This window comes from Mus musculus, chromosome 5 (assembly GCF_000001635.26).
Source record: "Mus musculus strain C57BL/6J chromosome 5, GRCm38.p6 C57BL/6J".
Lineage (NCBI taxonomy): Eukaryota > Metazoa > Chordata > Mammalia > Rodentia > Muridae > Mus > Mus musculus.
This window is the reverse complement of record NC_000071.6, coordinates 24,581,221-24,599,465: the sequence shown is the minus strand read 5'-3', so window position 1 is coordinate 24,599,465 and position 18,245 is coordinate 24,581,221. Positions and strand designations below refer to the sequence as shown.

Genomic DNA, 18,245 nt, shown 5'->3' with positions numbered 1-18,245 from the left:
TAAGTCAGTGGGTGTGGAGACCTGGAGTTAGCTGTACCAGTTATGTTTGAGATTGAGGTGCCAAAAGCAGGGGGCTCCGAAATGGAGATAGGGGCTCAAGTACAAAACACATCAGACCCAGAAGTGGGGTGTGGAAATGGAGAATGAGGGCAGGAGATCAGCCCCTCCCTCACCGCAGCGAAGCAGCGGGGAGCAGGGCCCGCCAGGTGCTGCCTTTGCCAGGAAGAGCAGGGTGACCTTGGTGAGGTCGCTGTTTTCTTTGAGCCCCAGTTGCCCCATCTGTCAAGTGGGGATGAAAAGACCTGCTCTGACTGGCTTGCAGAGAACCGTAAGGATATGAACATCCTTTGAAAGGTTGAAAGGCGCCATTAATATTCATTTTGGGGGTACCTTGCACGGCTCTGAGACTCGGCTATGCTCTGGGCAATTTCCTGGCTTCAGTTAGCTTCATGCAAGGAGACGCTGAGCCCCCTCCTCCAGAGCCGCGCAGATTCCCGCGCCCCCGCCCCTCCCACCAATCACTCCCACTCATCGCTCAGCGCAGGGTTACCAACCCAGGGTCTTGGAGAGGGGCGGGAACGCAGGCACGCTGGCCTGGGGGTCGGGACCGAATCTGACCTGCCGGCGCCTGTTTCTGCTTCACCTCCCGCCCCACCCCCCAGCGCCCCGGGATGCCGTCTGGAGCCCGAATGCCCCACCAGGGGGCGCCCATGGGCCCCCCGGGCTCCCCGTACATGGGCAGCCCCGCGGTACGACCCGGCCTGGCCCCCGCGGGCATGGAGCCCGCCCGCAAGCGAGCAGCGCCCCCGCCCGGGCAGAGCCAGGCACAGGGCCAGGGCCAGCCCGTGCCCACCGCCCCAGCGCGGAGCCGCAGGTGAGTGCCCCCCAAAACTCCGCCCCCCCGCGTGAAAGGGCGTGCAGGGGCGGAAGGCAGAAGCCTCAGGGACCAGGTGGGTGAGTGGTGGGGATGGAAAGCTAAGGAAGGGTGGTAGCAGCGACCAAGTCATTCTAGCTTGGATGTTCTCTGGAGAGGGCTTAGGGGGCACTGGTCTGGTTCTTTTGTGTGCCCACAGTGAAGACAGGCTGCAATAGTCGGCTGCCAGTGTCCCTTCTCTGCACGCACCCTTCATTCCTCTGCTTGTCACCTGATAAATCCTTTCTCCCATCCTGTACCCCAAGTTCTGGGAGATGCTTCAGTCTTTGGGGAGAGGCAAGGCTGGCAATAGACCAAGGGTTGAGTTTTAGCTGTGTGTTTTCTAAAATGTAGTCCTCTGGTACCTCCGGGCCAGTCCCGAGTCCCGGGCTGCGTCAGAGCCCCTCTAGATTTCTGCAGCCCTTATCCTTGGCAGTGGGCATGAAGAGGGCGTTATAACCCCTCTGAGGGAGCAATTCTGCCCCCAAGCCACCGGACCAGCTTATTTCCTCGTCTGAGAAGTTAGTGGCACTCCCATGGTCCCTGCTGGCTCTTGGCAAGAGTTATGCCCCTATGGGCATCGGTATTTAGCCAAACACACATGCTTCCTTTTGCACAACAGATGGGTTCTTATACAAGGTGTAATATCAGTTCTACTTCATTATTAAATAGTTTTTTACGCATCAAGGAAAATCATAGGCATCCCACAGTAAATCCTTTTACAAAGTGAATCATTATCTTGTATAGCAAGTAATTCTTTGATTTTTTTATTTTTTTATGTATAAGTTAAGAGTTTTGTGTGGACAATTTATTTGAAATAAATCAATCCTTTCATGAGAGGCTTATCCAGCCTAAGAATGGTTTTTTTTTTTTTTTTTTTTTTCTTTAATGAGTTGCTTGACTAGGCATAGAGTGGATTTCTGGATAGAGAGGGGGCAGTGAGTGAGAAAGCCACATGGGGGCAGTGTAGAGCTATCTTCTAGGCTATGTGTTCTCTCTTGGTCAGCCAAGAGAGAACATTGCTTTTGAAACAGAAACATCCAATACCAGGTGCTATCTACCCTAGGTTCAGCCACATTGGTTCCAGTGCTAAGTCAAACTCACATAGAACACTCCTGCACACTACCAGGGTTCTTGTGACTGTGGTGTGGCCCTTGGTTGGCAGATGGTCCAAGACCACAAGCGTTTCCTGCCCTTAAACAGTCCCTTCCAAGCCCAGAGCCATTGGAGTGCCAAGTCCCACCACTTCACACCATGGTGGCTCAGGAGCTCCAGGAACCAGGTGGAAGAGTCACCTCTCCCCTCCTTGGAGCTCGGGCTCTCTTGGCAGGAAAGGCTCCTCAGAAGCTATCTTCTCTCTCCTCTGTCTTCCCCGCTTCCAGGCTTTTTGCAAACACTTCTGCAGTCCCCATGTTTTGGCAGCATCTCCTCTTTCACTAGTTCCTCCTAAGTCTGAATTTCTCTGGCTCTGAGGATGTGGCGCGGTATAAGGTGGGGGCAGGGGGTACCGGGCCAGAGAAAGGATCTGCTTTCCAAGGGAAGTACCAGCTCCATGGCCCTGCTGTAGCCCTCAGACAGGCAGACAAGCAGGCTGTGGGAACCCCAGCCAGCGGGCGGAGATGTCGGGATAATTTAGCAGGTGGCCTCGTTACTCCCAGATCTGTCGCCATGGTAACCTGGTTTTTTCTTTAAAAAATGTACAGTGCCAAGAGGAGGAAGATGGCTGACAAAATCCTCCCTCAAAGGGTGAGTTCCTTTCACAGCAGCCCCCAGCCAGCCCCCACCCCTTTGCTCCTCCATCTTCCCCTCCTTCCTTAGGAGCAAAGCTTTGGGCTCAGCATCACAGCCACTTTCACTTTTTGTTTTAAAAGCTCATTAGGAAGTGAGGCTCCCTTTTCGAGAGGGTGGGGCTGGACTGAGGGAGGGAGCTGGAGAGCCACGGAGGGAGGAGGGGCAGATCACAAGGCCTGAGGTTCAGGGGGCGGGATGCCAGTGGTCCAAAGGCATAAAGGACAAAGAAGGGACCAGAAACTGCTGAGTGGAGGGAACAGAAAGTAGCAGGAGAGCCTGGACATGTAAAAGGGACAGCAGGTGTGGAGCTCCTGAGGCAATCTACACCACCTCCCAACTATCTGGGGTACCCAGAATCACTTAGCACTTTTCAGGGACCCAGGGTGTCTGTATGAGTAGGGGGCGATAGGATGAGACTAGGCACTTGCACCTGCTGGGCTGCCAGTCGCTGCTGCTTCCTGGTGATGAGATGCATGAATTGTCCTGGAGGGAGAAGCAATTCTATCCGCACACAATGAGGCTATATAATAAGAGTCCCGGGGACAAGTCCTATCTACACTCTCAGGATTCCACAGCCTGAAATCAATTGGACAGCTCCCTACATGTCCTTTGTGTCCTGAGATCACACAACAGACAAACGTTCTGCAAGATGGTCTGAGGCCTGCTTCCACCTTGTTCCTCCTCCAGATTCGGGAGCTGGTACCCGAGTCCCAGGCTTACATGGACCTCCTAGCATTTGAGAGGAAACTGGATCAAACCATCATGCGGAAGCGGGTGGACATCCAGGAGGCCCTGAAGAGGCCCATGAAGGTGCCTTAGTGTGGCAGTAGGGACAGGCACTGTCCAGTAGGAGGAGGCAGGGGACCCTGGGTCGGAGGACACAGCCCTTGTCCTGTACTACACTTTATTTCCACAGCAAAAGCGAAAGCTGCGCCTTTATATCTCCAATACTTTTAACCCTGCGAAGCCTGATGCGGAAGACTCTGATGGCAGCATTGCCTCCTGGGAGCTGCGGGTGGAGGGGAAGCTCTTGGATGATGTATGTCCTGGTCCAAGCCTCTCCAGGTGTCCTGGTGTGGGTATGGGCTGAGTCAGGGTTAGGACTAAATGTCTGCACTGGGAATTGGGAGTCAGCCCAGGCTGGGGCGGGTGGGCCTGGGGACAGTCTGGGGACAGAGGGCTGCCTCTGAGTATACTACTTGCCTGCTGCCAACTTGGCCCATTCTGTGTCCATGGTCCCTGTTCTGCCCCCACAGTCCCTGTCACTTTCCCACAGCCTAGTAAGCAGAAGAGGAAGTTTTCTTCCTTCTTCAAGAGTTTGGTCATTGAGTTGGACAAAGACCTTTATGGCCCAGACAACCACCTTGTTGAGGTAAGACAGATTGCGTCCGCCCTTGAACCACAACCTCCCTGTCAGCCCTGAAGCAGCTGCAGATTCGGATTGAGGACCATCCGAAAGCCCTAGGCTCTACCAATCCAGATGGGTCTGTGTGTAACTTAGCTCTTCCCCCGGACAGTGGCACCGGACACCCACAACCCAGGAAACAGATGGGTTCCAAGTGAAGAGACCAGGGGACTTGAGTGTGCGCTGCACCCTGCTCCTGATGCTGGACTATCAGGTTGGTTTTACCCCGTGCCTGCATGCCACCCACACCACAGACCCCACTGTCTTCCTACTCACCTTCTCTAGGAGCATACTGCTAAGGACCCTAACCTCCGTGCCCCTGAGCCCTACTTCAATCTCACTTTCCTGGTAACTTTTCCCTAGCCTCCCCAGTTCAAATTGGACCCCCGCTTAGCCCGGCTGCTGGGGTTACACACACAGAGCCGCTCAGCCATTGTCCAGGCACTGTGGCAGTATGTGAAGACCAACAGGCTACAGGACTCCCATGACAAGGAGTACATCAATGGCGACAAGTATTTCCAGCAGGTAACGGATGTCCTTAGCCCCGGGACCTGAGGAGCAGAAGCACCTCCAAAGGTAGCTGTCTCCTCTTTCTGAGTTCCTGGATACCAGGAATGTTCAGGGCTATGGTCCTGGAGCCGAGAGCAGAGTCTTGTCCGGACTCTTCCACAGTCTATTTAGCTGCTCCCCAAGGGAGGTGAATCTGGGCCCCTACTGGTACGGAGGGCATCTGGTGATGGAATCTCCTTGGTACCTGGAGTTGGGAGCCCTGAGGTGCCACCAGTCTTGGTCTAGACTTGGGGTCACTTACTTTGCTATTCTTTCTGCCTCTCGTCTGTCTTTGAAGTGAGGAGTGGTGGATGCTGTGCGGTCACATGTCTGGCAGCTAGGAAAAATGAAATTGATGAAAAAATGACCTGACCTACTAATGTATTTTAAAATAAACACAGTAGATAGATATAAGGAAAAAGAGTAGTTGGTATTTATTGAGCATTTACCATATACCTTCAGACACTTGTTGTACACGGATTCACCTAATTCCCATGACAACCCGTGAAATGGGGCTGTTGATACCCCCATTCTAGAGGTGAAGGGACTAAGACCCAAGGTGCTAAGTAGCTTGCTCACAGAATGTGGCAGACGTAAGGCCCCTGCACTGGCCTCGCGATTAGCCATGCCTGTTTCTCTACCTCCAGCCTGGCTCGCTGCCATCAGCACCCAGGATTCTGACTTGCCCTCAGCTTCTTGTGGTCTTTCCAGAACGAAAGGATCGTTACTAGCTACTGTGTCTTCAAACACACACACCAGTGACCTCCCTCTCAATTATCCTGCTTCAGATTTTTGACTGCCCCCGCCTAAAGTTCTCTGAGATTCCCCAGCGCCTCACAGCCCTGCTGCTGCCCCCTGACCCCATTGTGATCAACCACGTCATCAGGTGAGGTGGCCCAGCCTTCCCCGCAGACAGGGAGTTTAGCTCCCTGGTCCCCTCCCTGCTTTCTCCACCCTCCTCATGTACCCTCCCCAGCCCTAGCCCTGGGCTTCCGTGGTGTACCATGGACATCAGAGGCTGGACTTCTCTGGCAGCGTGGACCCATCAGACCAGAAGAAGACAGCGTGCTATGACATAGATGTGGAGGTGGAGGAACCGCTGAAAGGGCAGATGAGTAGCTTCCTCCTGTCCACGGCCAACCAGCAGGAGATCAGTGCTCTGGACAGTAAGGTGCGGCCTGAGCCCAGAGCTGGAGTGGGGCGTTAAACCAAGAGAGAGGACAAAGCACTCAGACCACAGCATGGGCCTAGGCCAGGGGGCACACGCAGCCCCTCCCTAGTGTGAGAAGCTGACTTCATTCCAAGGTCAGCTCTGCCCACCCCGCTCCCCTCACGGAACTCAGAGGAAGCAAGGGCTCTGGGGAACTCTCCTTCACAAGAGAAGCAACCCCCGCACCCTGCCCCCTTCTCCCTCTCCCGCAGCACAGGGCAGGTGGAAATCATTGTCTTTCTACCTGTAGATCCATGAGACGATTGAGTCCATAAACCAGCTCAAGATCCAGAGGGACTTCATGCTAAGTTTCTCCAGAGACCCCAAAGGCTACGTCCAAGACCTGCTCCGCTCCCAGAGCCGTGATCTCAAGGTGAAGTGGGGCTCCGGGAGCACTGATGCGAAGACAAGCACACGGGCTGGGGCAGGTGGGCATGCACCTCAGGGGAACTCACCACAGGCCCCGTGCTCCCTCCCAGGTGATGACAGATGTGGCAGGGAACCCCGAGGAAGAACGCAGGGCTGAGTTCTACCACCAGCCCTGGTCCCAGGAAGCCGTTAGCCGCTACTTCTACTGTAAGGTAATGGAGGCCCAGGAACCCGAGGCTCCCTCTCCTTCAGTCCTGGCAGCCTTGCCTCTCACCTGGCCACAGTTACCTGTCCACCACCCTACACCCCCATGCAGTAGTCTCCTGGTTCCCAGACTCTTCCAGGGGAGGGGTGCCAGGATGGGGTACCCCTGGTCACTCACCAGGATCACTGTAACCCTGCCCCGCTCACACTTCCTCTAAAGATCCAGCAGCGCAGGCAGGAGCTGGAGCAGTCGCTGGTCGTGCGCAACACCTAGGAGCCCGTGAACAAGCGTCAGGGTGGACCAGCCACTCCGCCCAGCACAGGCCCTGGGCTCTGGACTCCCCCTCTCGCGCTGTGCGGAAGGTGGGGAGGGCTGGATGGATTAAAGGTCACGTAACAGACAGCAGCCTTGTGGTCATTGTGGACGGGGATGGGAAGGAGGAAGAGAAGGGGAAGGCAGTGGAAGCCGGCAGACAAATTCTCCACAACCCTACCACAGATTCTTCTTCTTACCCCTCTCCCTAGACCTAAAAACAGTTTGGCAGAAGATACGTTTAATAACATTTCTTATTTTTAAAAAAATACAGTGGCAAGCCCTCCATCTGTCCGTCACCTTGCCTTGCCCTTCCCGGGGCTATGGCAGATACAGGGGTGGAGAGGCTAAGTGCTGTTGGCCTGTTCCTGTTCAAACAGAGCCATGGCTAGCTGGGTACGGGCCCCCAGCCCCTCCAGATTGCTGAGGCGACAACGGTGGTACAGTTCCTCGCTGAGCCGGGGGCTACAGTCCCGCAGAGAGAACTTCTGCACCAGCCCTGGCTCTACGGCTCGAAAGAGGTGGAGCCCTGAGAACCGGAGGAAAACATCCATCACCTCCAGCCCCTCCAGGGCTTCCTCCTCTTCCTGGCCTGCCAGTTCGCCAGCCAGCCGGGCGCGGGCTGCCAGGTAGTCAGCATTGTAGAAGCAGCCCTCTGCTGAAGCCTGCCGGTCAAATCTGCCCCCGACCGGAGCCCCCCTAGAAGGGTCCACACCAGGGGAGGGGGGATCAGCCCCAGGGACACCTGGGGGAGATCTCTGTGGTGACAGAGCAGGGTTGAACTCCTGAAAGTGGACCGGAAAGAAGGCCTGCCAGCCCGAGATTGCATTCATACGGCAGCGGTTGAGGACTTCCGACCCAGGTCTTGTCCACACGGTGGTAAGGAAGAAGAGTGTGTCCACAGGGTGTTTCTTGGAGATGACATCCATGAGTCGCACCTGCGAAGGGGCCTCTGCTCGCACAGCGAGCCAGGCCAGCCTCGCCCCTGGGTACCGTCGTTCTAACTCAGCTGCTGCAGCCTTCACTCCGAGAAATGGGTCAGGGCCCCCTCGGCCTTCCCGGGGCCCATAGACCAACAACAGGGTGAGCAATGCATGTTCTCGAGGCTCCAGAACACTGGCAGCAAAGGCCTCAAGAAAAGCCAAGGCGGCCGGAGCTTCAGCCACCAGGAGTGGCAGCACCAGTTGCACCCGGGTAGCCTCGGTGACATAGGGCATAGGCAGGATTTCCACTCTGCTCAGTGGCCTCAGCAGGCTCACTCTGCGGGCCAGGGAGCGTCTGTGCCCTCGCTGAGTCACAGCTTCCAGCAGCAAGTCGAGGGTGTATTCCATGCCCCTTGCAGGGTCAAAGCGCCGGTAGCCATTGAGAAGCCGCTGCTTCCGGAAGCGCAGGCGGGGCTGATAGCGCCGATTGAGCTGCTCCAGAGCTGTGTCCACAGCGTCCCCTACATCTGCCCTGCTAGCCCCCTGCAGGGGACACTTGGGAGCCCCGTCTGCACAGGCGAAGGTGTGTTGCTCCGTGAAGTAGTCCCAGCCCAGCACCTCGAAGCGAGAGTGTGGAGTGAAAGGGGCCGGGAGCCCAACAGGCCAGCTTAGCCCTGCCTCCCCCTCAGGGGTCAGCACCGTCAGGTTCCGGATCTGGGCCTAAGTTGGAGGGAATGCAACCAACATTAGTGCTGGTTCTGAGATTCCACCCGGCTCCAGATGCCCAGGCTCTGGGGGTCCATCAGCAGGGCCTGGCTAACCACCGAGTCCCTTGCCCATAACTGTCATAATCTAAAATACAGAAGGGAGGCGAGGAATGCCCACCTTCACAACTGCCGCCAGGACCATCTGCTTGGCAGAAGGAAGCAGATCTCAAAATACACAGTTCAATACACTTTCAATCCCGCGCTCACAGGACCAACATCCTCTTCATGATCCTCTGACCTATCTATCAAATCTATACCCCACTTCTGATGACCCCCACACTACAGAATTCCCCTCTTCTATCTTTTGGGCCTTTAGCACAATTCTAGACGCCTAGAATGCTGCTGCCTGTCTCTCTGGGCAGAGCACTAATGTAGTTTAAGTAAGTTTCTGGGAGTTTACCTACAAATTTGACAAGCCAGAGCTTACTGTAGCTGGACCCCAGGCTGTCTCCACCCTAGCCCTGGACTCCCCAGGACCCCTCTAAGCTCCCAGCCATGGCCTTCAGGCACAGCTCACTGCAGTGGCTCACCTGCAGTTGTTCTATTTCGCTGTAAGCCCGCTCCAACTCCAGAGCACTGAAGCGTTTGTGGAGCCGGTACATGAGGGTGCCCTCGGGGACCGGGTGAACGGCGAAGGCACTCAGGAAAGCAGGGCTCTCCTCCTTCTCAGGGTCCCTATTCTTGGCCAGTTCGAAGGAGCGATACTGTTGCCCCTAGAGGGACCAATCAGACAATCAATGCTGCACACATAAGCTGTGGTTCCCCAAAGCCTTGGTCTCCTTAGCACTCACACCTGTCACCACCACCGCTCTAGAAGGGACTGAGAAGCAGTGGACCCCTAACCTCCATTCCTGCTTCTAATGCTCACATTTTGGAAATAAGGCAAATGGGCAACTAAGGGCCTCCTCTTTCCCCAAGAACCCCACTGCTCAATGAGAATACAGCTGTAGGACATCCCAGCAGGCAGGTGTGGAAGATGTCTTGCCCCTGGGATATCAGCCTTCTATGATAGAGCTTTCCACCTTGGGGGTGGGGGTGGGGGTAGGGCTAGGGTGGTGAACTCTAGAACATTTTCACCTTGTCCTTAATTGTGATGTGCACTGGGTGTGGAAAAGGGGGTGGGGAGGATGGCAGACAGGAAGGTTGATGACTTCAGGCACCTCTTCCTGTTTTGTTCAGGGGTCCCTAAAATTTCACACTTTTGATGGCCCCAGGGCTGTAAGGTGAGCAAGGGAGAGCGGAAGGGGCTAGCTGGCCTCTGGGAAGGACAAAAGGATGTCTGGAGAATTCAGTTTGGACAGCAATCATTCAGTCACTGCCAACCTTTGGGGGACTGGGACTGCCTTGAAGGGGCTGTCACCTGGTGCTGTGAGACACAGCCGATGCCCAGAGTGTCGATGAGGCAGCGGCCAAGCCATTCATCAGGCCGGGCACTGAGAATGTCCCCTCGGCAGCCATCCAGATGTGGCCGCAAGCGCAATAGGAGACTCCGTGACAACAGGTAGCCAAAGCCCCCATGGCAGTACCGGGCCTGCTCTCCTGTACCAATGAATTCCTCTGCATGGCCTAAGTACAGGTCTTGGTTGATGCTAAGGTGACCAGCAAGAGCTGCCAATCTGGGGGCCTGCACATATGTGTCGTCCTGCATGATGAAGAACCAGTCATAGTCTGCCCCAAAGTGTGTGTGAAGGTGGCGCAGGGTCTCTGACATGAGCCAGGCAGGCCGCTCATCTCCATGAGACACCACCTGCATCCCTGCAGGAGCCCGGGCCCCTCGCTGCCCTGTGAAGTAGAGTAACCGAGGGAAGTGATGTGCTACTGTACGGTTAACCGCGACGGCCAGGGTGGACAGTGTGGCTCGAGAAGTCAGGACAGCCACCAGCAGGCGCTCACGAGAGCCCAGCTCTGTCTGTATATACCGAGTCCTACGGAGAGACCAGAAGATAAGGGGTCAGCTCCTGAGTCATTAAGGGAGCGTGTACCAGCCTAGCACATACATTCCTAGGAATAAAGGAGTGCATTGGGAGAGGGGAGAGACCCCCCTCCCTCATCACTAATAACTAGCTACCGGGGTGAGTGCCCACTGAGTGGACGAGGCTGGACTTGGCTATGTGGAGACAGGCTCTACTCAGATCTATTTAGTAGGTTGGTGCAGGTACAGCTCTGTTCAAGAACAGTGAACATTAACACCAATGGGTAAGACACTCTCAGACTTGGGGAAGGATAAAATAGGAGCAAACTAAGATAGGAAATAAGACAAGTGCTTCCAGGAAACTAACACTGAGTAGCAACATAAACACAGCAGCAAACAGCTCTAGAGTGAGGGCTGGTGCTGAGGACTATGCACAATCACCCTCAACTGAGTGTCAGTACTGGAGGACTATGCACAGTCACCTTCACCTGAGCGTCAGTGCTGAGGACTATGCACAGTCACCCTCACCTGAGCATCAGTACTGGAGGACTATGGACAGTCACCCTCAACTGAGCGTCAGTGCTAAGGACTATGCAGTCACCCTCAACTGAGCGTCAGTACTGGAGGACTATGCACAGTCACCCTCACCTGAGCATCAGTGCTGAGGACTATGCAGTCACCCTCACCTGAGCGTCAGTGCTGGAGGACTATGCACAGTCACCCTCACCTGAGCATCAGTGCTGGAGGACTATGCACAGTCACCCTCACCTGAGCGTCAGTGCTGGAGGACTATGCACAGTCACCCTCACCTGAGCACCTTCTTGTAGGGCTTGTTAGGATCCCTGTAGTAAGGCACAATCCTGGGTCTGAAGTCTTCATCGCCTTGGTCCAGCCCATTTTTTGAGTCTGGATTCTGTGGCCCTCCTGGCTTCCCCACAGCCTCTACACAGGGATCTTCTCCCTCACCCTGGATCCAGGAAACCCGCAGGAGGCTCAGGCTGCATCCCAGAGACAGTCCTAGGATGAGGGGGAGCACTGGCCGCAGCAGAGCCAGCAGGGAGCTCAGTCGCATGGTGGCAGGCCCTGACACAGGGCGCCCCAGGGGCACAGTCTCAAGGATGAGTAGGTTGATGGGCCACAGGCCAGCAGTAGCCCACGGTTTTACCCAGAGAACCCGGAGTCAACGAGGTCAGCAACAGAAAAAGGAGCCCAGCATCCCCACCAAGTCTTCCCAACCCTATGTCTGGTCTTCAGTGGCCATGGTGCTGATACCCTCAGTAAAATACTAATGTCTATGTGAGCAATGCCACTCCCTACGGGGATTGCAGTCTGTAGTCCAGGAAAAAGAAAAAAGAAAGTGCAGTCCTGCCAAACCTAACCCCAGAAGGTCTACAGCCATTTGAAACATGGGCCTAATTCAAGTCAGCAGCACCCAGTGACACAGAGCTTAGGGCAAAGTGCATGCGCCATTCCAACAACAGTCTGACCAAAAGGGCCTGCCTCAGACACCCTGTGCCATGCTGAAGCTATCCTGGCCCACTATGTCTCCTCAGGCCCCAGAGGAACTGCTGATCTGCCGCTGCTGCAGGCAAGCACTAGAGAAGGGGTCAGCACCTCCTTCCACCCCGCTCCTGAGTGTCAAAGAGAGCCACAGACTCTAGAAATCCCCTCCTTGTCAGATAAGATCACCAGCTATGAATGGTGCCCACCCACCTACCCACCCAAATGAGGTGAGCAGTCACAGTGACTCAGCACAGCTGGCCTCTCATAGGAGCGCAATGGCTGATGGAGCCATTTTGCTAGCCATCCTACTCGTCCTGCAAAGCTATGCTGCCCACATATCTAAGAACAGCAGGAGACAAATTACAGACACTCTTGCTGTGGCTAGAGGTTATCAAACAAAGCCAAATAAAGCAAAAGCAAGCCGGGAGACAGCAGCAGTTAGAGAAACGCGGGGGTCTGGGAAGGCCAGCAGAGGCTCACCACCTTCCAACAGGGCACCTTCCAATAGGGCGCCAGTCAGTGCCCTATTATTCCCTTGGCGACCACAGCACCGTGCCAGCCCCCAGAAGAAGGGACAGAGCGAGTCCTAGCCGGCCGTCTGGAGACAGAAATTAATCGCCTACGTCCCACGACTGCAGAAAAGGCCTTGCGTCCAGCTGGTTTGCTCTGCGAACTTGGGCGGTGGAGGGGAGCTCGCGGCGGACAGCAGGACCGAGCGGGTTCTCAGGTCCTGCCGGGCAGGGGAACAGGAACACCCAAGCCCCACGGCAGACGGAGCCGCCTCGCGGGTGAGCCCACCCTGTGGCGGGCCGAGGAGCTCCGCTTTGCTGCCGCTGCCACCTCACAAGCCAGCCCTCGGCTTCCTCTTCCGCTGCCTGTCAGTCTCCCGTCTCTATGGTGACCGCATCCGGCCCCTCGCTCCTTACAGTCGCTCTCTATGGTTGCTGCTGCACCTCTGGATTCCAACGCCCTGGCTCCTAGCGCCACGGTGAGTGAATCCCGTCTGCACAGAGACGCTCCCCAATTCATCTCAACCCTGTTAGCGCTAAAGAAAGATGCCCTCCCCTTTTCTGAGCACGCTTCAACTAAACCGGCCGCGCAACACCAGCGCCTATTTAGCGGCTCAAGAAATGTTTCTCTACTAAATTTTCAACTCTACTAGGTAAAAGGATGAGGGACATGTGACCAGGAACGAACAGACCTGGGCTAACCTAGAACTCAGTAGTTTTAAGGCGGTGAGAATCGCTTGAAGCAAGCCATGGATACTAACACACTCTGGTGTCTCAAGGCAGAAAAGTACGGAATTAAGCACCAGTCAGGTGACTCACCATGTGAAGGTGGTTGCCACCGAGACTGATAATCTGAGTTCTATGTCTGGTGAAAAGAGAAAACTGACTCCATCAAGTTGTCTTCTGATACCACACTATTGTTAAAGGTGTGTACCACACCTTCCCTATGCTACATCTGTAAGAAACAACTCACTTGGACGGAAGGAAGATTGTCAGGCTTCGGATGTACAAAGCTACCACTTTGGAGAACTTTTACCATTTATAAATGTATGTCAGTGTTCAGAATACATTTGTACTGTCACATTCATGACAATCTCTCTCTCTCTCTCTCTCTCTCTCTCTCTCTCTCTCTCTCCCTCTCTCTCTGTCTCTCTCTCTCTCGTTTTTCGAGGCAAGGTTTCTCTGTATAGCCCTGGATGTCCTAGAACTCACTTTGTAGACCAGGCTGGCCTCAAACTCAGAAAACCACCTGCCTCTGCCTCCCAAGTGCTGGGATTAAAGGTGTGTGCCACCCCACCCGGCTATTGCTTTATTTTTGACATTGGGTCTGGCCATCTGACTTTGACCTTAAACTCACAGATCCACCTGCTCCTGCCTTTCAGTGCTGGGATCACGATCATGTACCAACACACCTGACTATAGCCACAATTATTAAACTAAAAGAAGCAGGTGGAATTAACTTAATATTTTATCGTATTAGGTATAAATATATTTAATAAACACACATATTAGGTATAAAATATTTAATATTTTATGGTATTAGGTATAAATAAAATATCAATTCAACATATAAGCAATATGAAAAGCTACTGTACTGATGTTTTACATTTTTCCATATGCAAACTGAAATCCTAGCCATGTTTTACGGTTATAACGTGTATCACTTGTTTTGTTTCCTTGAGACAAGGTCTTGCTATGTAGATCAGGGTGATCTTGAAATCACAGCCATCTTCCTACCTAAGTCTCAAAAGTGCTGGGGTTACCAGTCTCTAGGCAGAACCAAGATGGATAGGTTCCAGGGGGCCTGGGTCCAGCCAGGAGTGCCGGAAGTGTTACAGCTCTCAGAAGAGAAGAGATGAGGTTTGGGCAGCTTGCACTGGGCAGATAGCCTAGGTCCAGCTACAGAGGCAGCAACAGTGACCGGGGCAGAGTGAGCAGCAGCGTGAGTCTGGACAGCCAAGGTCCAGCGATGAATGCTTCGGGAAAGAGAACCCTTCCACAAGTGTTACAGCTCAGTAAAAACAGCCACTCTCAGACGGTCCTTGGTGAAAGAACTTGTGTAGTTTATTCCATGTGCCTAGGGACTTCTGAGTAGCTGTATTTCAGCGACCTTGCATCTTCTGTGTTAAGCACGTTCCCTGCTGCTGTGATTGGTTTGTTTTAGTTCATTGTTCCAGTGTACAGTCAGTCTGGCAGTGGGGGCTTCAGGGAGCAGATCACACTGCACCAGGAAAGAGAGGCCGTTGAATGCAGGTGTTCAGGCAGCTTTCTCCTTTCCCTGCAGTTCAAGACCCAAGTCCAGGGAACACTACCACTTACTTGGAGGTGGGCCTTCCCACATCAATAAGCCTATCCAACACAGTCCCTTACAGTATTTTTGTCTCGTAGATTACTCTAGTTTCTGTCAAGCTGACAAGCAACATGAGCCATCAGAGCTACTTACAGACACTGTGACACTGGGCACTATACTTCTAGACACTTCTTAGTCGCTAACTTCTTAGGTCATACTGGTCTAGACATTTCCTTCCTCTGGACTCAGTTTCTTCATGTATTTTCTATTAGTTTGTTTTTAGTTGGTTGTTTTTTTTGTCTAGTTTAGTTTTTAGACAATGTCTTAAAAATGTGGCTAGCTTTGAATGCTGTCCTAGTTTGCTTTCTGCTGCTGTGATCAATGAGCAAAAGCAGCTTGGCAGAGGAAAGAGTTTACTTGGATTATAGGTCAAATTTTATTATCAGTGGAAGCCAAGGCTGGAGCCTGCATGCAGGAGCTGATGCAGAGGTCATACAGGAAGGCTGCTTACAAGCTTGCTCCCCATGACTTGCTCAGTCTGCTTCCTCATAGAACTCCAGATCACCTGGCTAGGGATGTGGGACACTGGGCACTATACACTGACACAGTGGACTGGGCTCTCCGCCACATTATCACTAATCAAGAAATTGCCCCCACAGACTTGCCTATAGGCCAGTTTTCTCACCTGAGGATCCCTCTTCCCAGGTGGCCCCAGCTGGTATCAAGTTGACAAAGAAACCAGGACAAATGTGAACCAATAACCAGTTCTTGCTGAGCTGTGGCTTTTTGTAACTCTTTCTTATTAGCCTTCATTTCCTCTCCTCTCGCTCCCAGCACTTATCCATGCACAAGATCTCAACTCTGGGTGAGAAGGACAAAATACCCAAGTAGTTAGCAAGTGCCCCAAGATGCTAACTGTGGTGAAGAAGACTCTGCCTGTCAATTGTTTTCTTATCACAGCTGTGATTGTCCCTGATGGACCTGAGGGTACAGAACCAGACAATCCCAGCCTTGATGCCTGTGCTGCCTCTAAGCAGCAGCGGTTTTTCTGCTTGTTTTTTTGTTTTTTGTTTTTTGTTTTTTGTTTTTTTTTTTTTTTTAACAGGCCCTGAGCCAGAGCTTGTGGATAGAATGAATGGTAACATGGTAACAACAACCACCTCAGAATTTGCAGGGGAAATCAAATGTTGTGATACAAACTGTATAATGAATTATAATTCTCAAAAAATAAATCTTGGGGTCGGAGAGATGGCTCAGTGGTTAAGAGCACTGACTGCTCTTCCAGAGGTCCTGAGTTCAATTCCCAGCAACCACATGGTGGCTCACAAACCATCTGCAATGGGATCTGATGCCCTCTTCTGGTGTGTCTAAAGACAGCAACAATGTACTCACATAAATAAATAAATACATATATACATAAATACATAAATAAATAAACAAATAAACAAATAAAATTGTCTTATAATCTCTTACCTGCTTCCTTATCCATTTACATATTGTTGGAGAAATGTAGCCTAACCGATGGGAACTCAGTATGGAAGTCCCTCAAAAATCTGAAAGCAGATCTTAATATACCACTCCTGGGTATGTGTATAAAGGACCCAAAGTTACCATATAACAGAAAGAGCTGCATATCTAGAGTCCTGGTTTGAATAAAAATGACCCCCCCCAGCTCCATAGGGAGTGGCATTATTAGGAGGTGTAGGCTTGTTGGAGTGGGTATGCTCTGTTGGAAGAAGTGTGTCACTAGGGGCTGTGCCACTAGGGGCTAGGGTCTGTCACACTAGAGTGTGTCACTAGGGGCTGGGCTTTGAGGTCTCAGACACTCCAATCAGACCTAGTGGCTCATGTAGAACTCTCAGCTCTCTCTCCGGCACCATGTCTGCCTGCATGCTGAAAAAAATTCAATGCTTTTCTTTATAAGAGTTGCTGTGGCTGGAGAGATGGCTCAGTGGGTAAGAGCACCAACTGCTCTTCAGAAGGTCCTAAGTTCAAATTCTAGAAACCACGTGGTGGCTCACAACCATTCATAATGAGATCTGATGCCCTCTTCTGGTGTGTCTGAAAACAGCTACAATGTAATTACATATAACAATAAATGAATCTTAAAATAAAAAGAGTTGTTGAGGTCATGGTGTCTCTTCACAGCAATGGAAGCCTAACTAAGATAGAAGTTAGTATCAGGGACTGCGATATTGCTTTTTAAAATTTTTTTATTTATTTATTATATGTAAGTACAGCCTAGCTGTCTTCAGACACTCCAGAAGAGAGCATCAGATTTCGTTTCAGATGGTTGTGAGCCACCATGTGGTTGCTGGGATTTGAACTCAGGACCTTTGGAAGAGCAGTCGGTTTTCTTAACCGCTGAGCCATCTTACCAGCCCAAAATATTGCTTTAATAGGCCTGACCATACTTTTGTTTAAAGGAGTGTGGACTTTGGAACTTTGGATTAGAAAAGCAGTTGAATGATTTTAAGTGCTGCTAAATGGGCCATTCTAGTAAAAACATAGAAGACAGTGGTGCTGAGGGGATTTGAACTGTGCAGGAGGCCGCTCAAGAGGTTTCAGAAGAGGATATTATGTGGGCTAGAGACTGTTCTTCTGATGTTTTGGTGAATGAAGAATGTGGCTGCTTTCTGCCTTTGTCCCAAACAAAACTGTCTGAAGCAAAAGCAAAGACATGGAGGTTTGCTGGAATTATCCACAGTAGCCAATTCATGGAGTCTGCCTAATGATACTTGCCTCAGCAGTGACAAAAATGGATATAATACATGGAATATATTCCCACAGTGGAGTATTATTTAGTCTTAAAGAAGCATGTGATTATATTGTTTGTAAGAAAATGGGTGGAACTGAAGATCATGTTAAGCAAAATAAGCTAGACTTAGAAAGACAAATATGGATTCAGCCGGTGGTTCGGGGAGACGTACCTTCCACCTTAGACCATGGCCAAGTTCATCCGTAACTTCGCGGAGAAGGCACCGTCGATGGTAGCCGCTGCCGTGACTTACTCGAAGCCTCGATTGGCCACATTTTGGCACTACGCCAAGGTTGAGCTGGTTCCCCCAACCCCTGCTGAAATCCCTACAGCTATTCAGAGTGTGAAAAAAATCATTCAAAGTGCTAAAACTGGTAGCTTCAAACACCTTACAGTTAAGGAAGCTGTGCTGAATGGTTTGGTGGCCACTGAGGTGTGGATGTGGTTTTATATCGGAGAGATCATAGGCAAACGTGGCATTGTTGGCTATGATGTTTGAAGACCAATCTTTAACTTCTGATTTGAGTTCTTATTTGAATGTTCTTGGACCATGTGTAACAGGACTGCTATCTGAATAAAATACTAGGTGTTGAAAACAAAAAAAACAAAACAAAACAAAACAAAAAAAACAAAAAAAAAAAGAAAGAAAGAAAGACAAATATGGGGCTGGCGAGATGGCTCAGTGGTTAAGAGCACGGACTGCTCTTCCAAAGGTCCCGAGTTCAAATCCCAGCAACCACATGGTGGCTCACAACCATCCGTAATGAAATCTGATGCCCTCTTCTGGAGTGTCTGAAGACAGCTACAGTGTACTTATACTTACATATAA

The 18,245-nt window shown here is 52.0% G+C and overlaps 2 protein-coding genes, 1 non-coding gene and 1 pseudogene across 13 annotated transcripts in view; 2 read left to right on the top strand and 2 right to left on the bottom strand.

The window, feature by feature from the left end:
- Positions 1 to 6,844, top strand: part of Smarcd3 (SWI/SNF related, matrix associated, actin dependent regulator of chromatin, subfamily d, member 3) — a 31,835-nt gene extending 24,991 nt beyond the window's left edge. For 4 of the 10 annotated variants that reach the window (XM_030254770.1, XM_006535798.4, NM_025891.3 and 1 more), the window contains 12 exons: positions 663 to 874; positions 2,617 to 2,659; positions 3,392 to 3,514; positions 3,621 to 3,743; positions 3,981 to 4,076; positions 4,222 to 4,323; positions 4,473 to 4,634; positions 5,447 to 5,544; positions 5,694 to 5,829; positions 6,119 to 6,241; positions 6,348 to 6,449; positions 6,662 to 6,844. In XM_030254770.1, the coding sequence (XP_030110630.1) occupies positions 672 to 874; positions 2,617 to 2,659; positions 3,392 to 3,514; positions 3,621 to 3,743; positions 3,981 to 4,076; positions 4,222 to 4,323; positions 4,473 to 4,634; positions 5,447 to 5,544; positions 5,694 to 5,829; positions 6,119 to 6,241; positions 6,348 to 6,449; positions 6,662 to 6,715 (1,365 nt within the window). In that variant the 5' untranslated portion in view covers positions 663 to 671 and the 3' untranslated portion in view covers positions 6,716 to 6,844. Of the gene's footprint in view, positions 1 to 662; positions 875 to 2,616; positions 2,660 to 3,391; positions 3,515 to 3,620; positions 3,744 to 3,980; positions 4,077 to 4,221; positions 4,324 to 4,472; positions 4,635 to 5,446; positions 5,545 to 5,634; positions 5,830 to 6,118; positions 6,242 to 6,347 lie in introns of all 10 variants that reach the window. The other 6 variants (XM_006535799.1, XM_006535796.4, XM_006535797.4 and 3 more) reach the window with 2 other exon arrangements.
- Chpf2 (chondroitin polymerizing factor 2) lies at positions 5,068 to 12,722 on the bottom strand. Of its 2 annotated transcripts, NR_155297.1 has the most exons (5): positions 11,166 to 12,722; positions 9,805 to 10,369; positions 8,975 to 9,157; positions 6,113 to 8,397; positions 5,068 to 5,848 (listed from the first exon to the last, which is right to left on the bottom strand). NR_155297.1 is itself a non-coding variant. In NM_133913.2 (4 exons), the coding sequence occupies exons 1-4, from the start codon at positions 11,426 to 11,428 to the stop codon at positions 7,102 to 7,104; spliced, it is 2,307 nt and encodes a 768-aa protein (NP_598674.2). In that variant the 5' UTR covers positions 11,429 to 12,716; the 3' UTR covers positions 6,979 to 7,101. The 2 variants fall into 2 exon arrangements, 1 of the variants encoding a protein (NP_598674.2); NM_133913.2 differs by lacking the exon at positions 5,068 to 5,848 and having other exon boundaries at positions 6,979 to 8,397; positions 11,166 to 12,716.
- On the bottom strand, positions 7,255 to 7,352 carry Mir671 (microRNA 671). The gene has a single exon (NR_030423.1). It is a non-coding gene; the product is annotated as a microRNA 671 (primary transcript).
- On the top strand, positions 17,561 to 18,014 carry Gm10221 (predicted gene 10221; annotated as a pseudogene).

What these genes read in the sequence shown, in the direction of transcription:
- Chpf2 (NM_133913.2), bottom strand. Translation starts at nt 11,428, where the DNA reads ATGCGACTGAGCTCCCTGCTGGCTCTGCTGCGGCCAGTGCTCCCCCTC. An exon ending in GCTGTGTCTCACAGCACCAG is followed by an intron (nt 9,158 to 9,804) that starts GTGACAGCCCCT and finishes TGGTCCCTCTAG; the next exon opens with GGGCAACAGTATCGCTCCTT. An exon ending in GCGAAATAGAACAACTGCAG is followed by an intron (nt 8,398 to 8,974) that starts GTGAGCCACTGC and finishes CCTCCAACTTAG; the next exon opens with GCCCAGATCCGGAACCTGAC.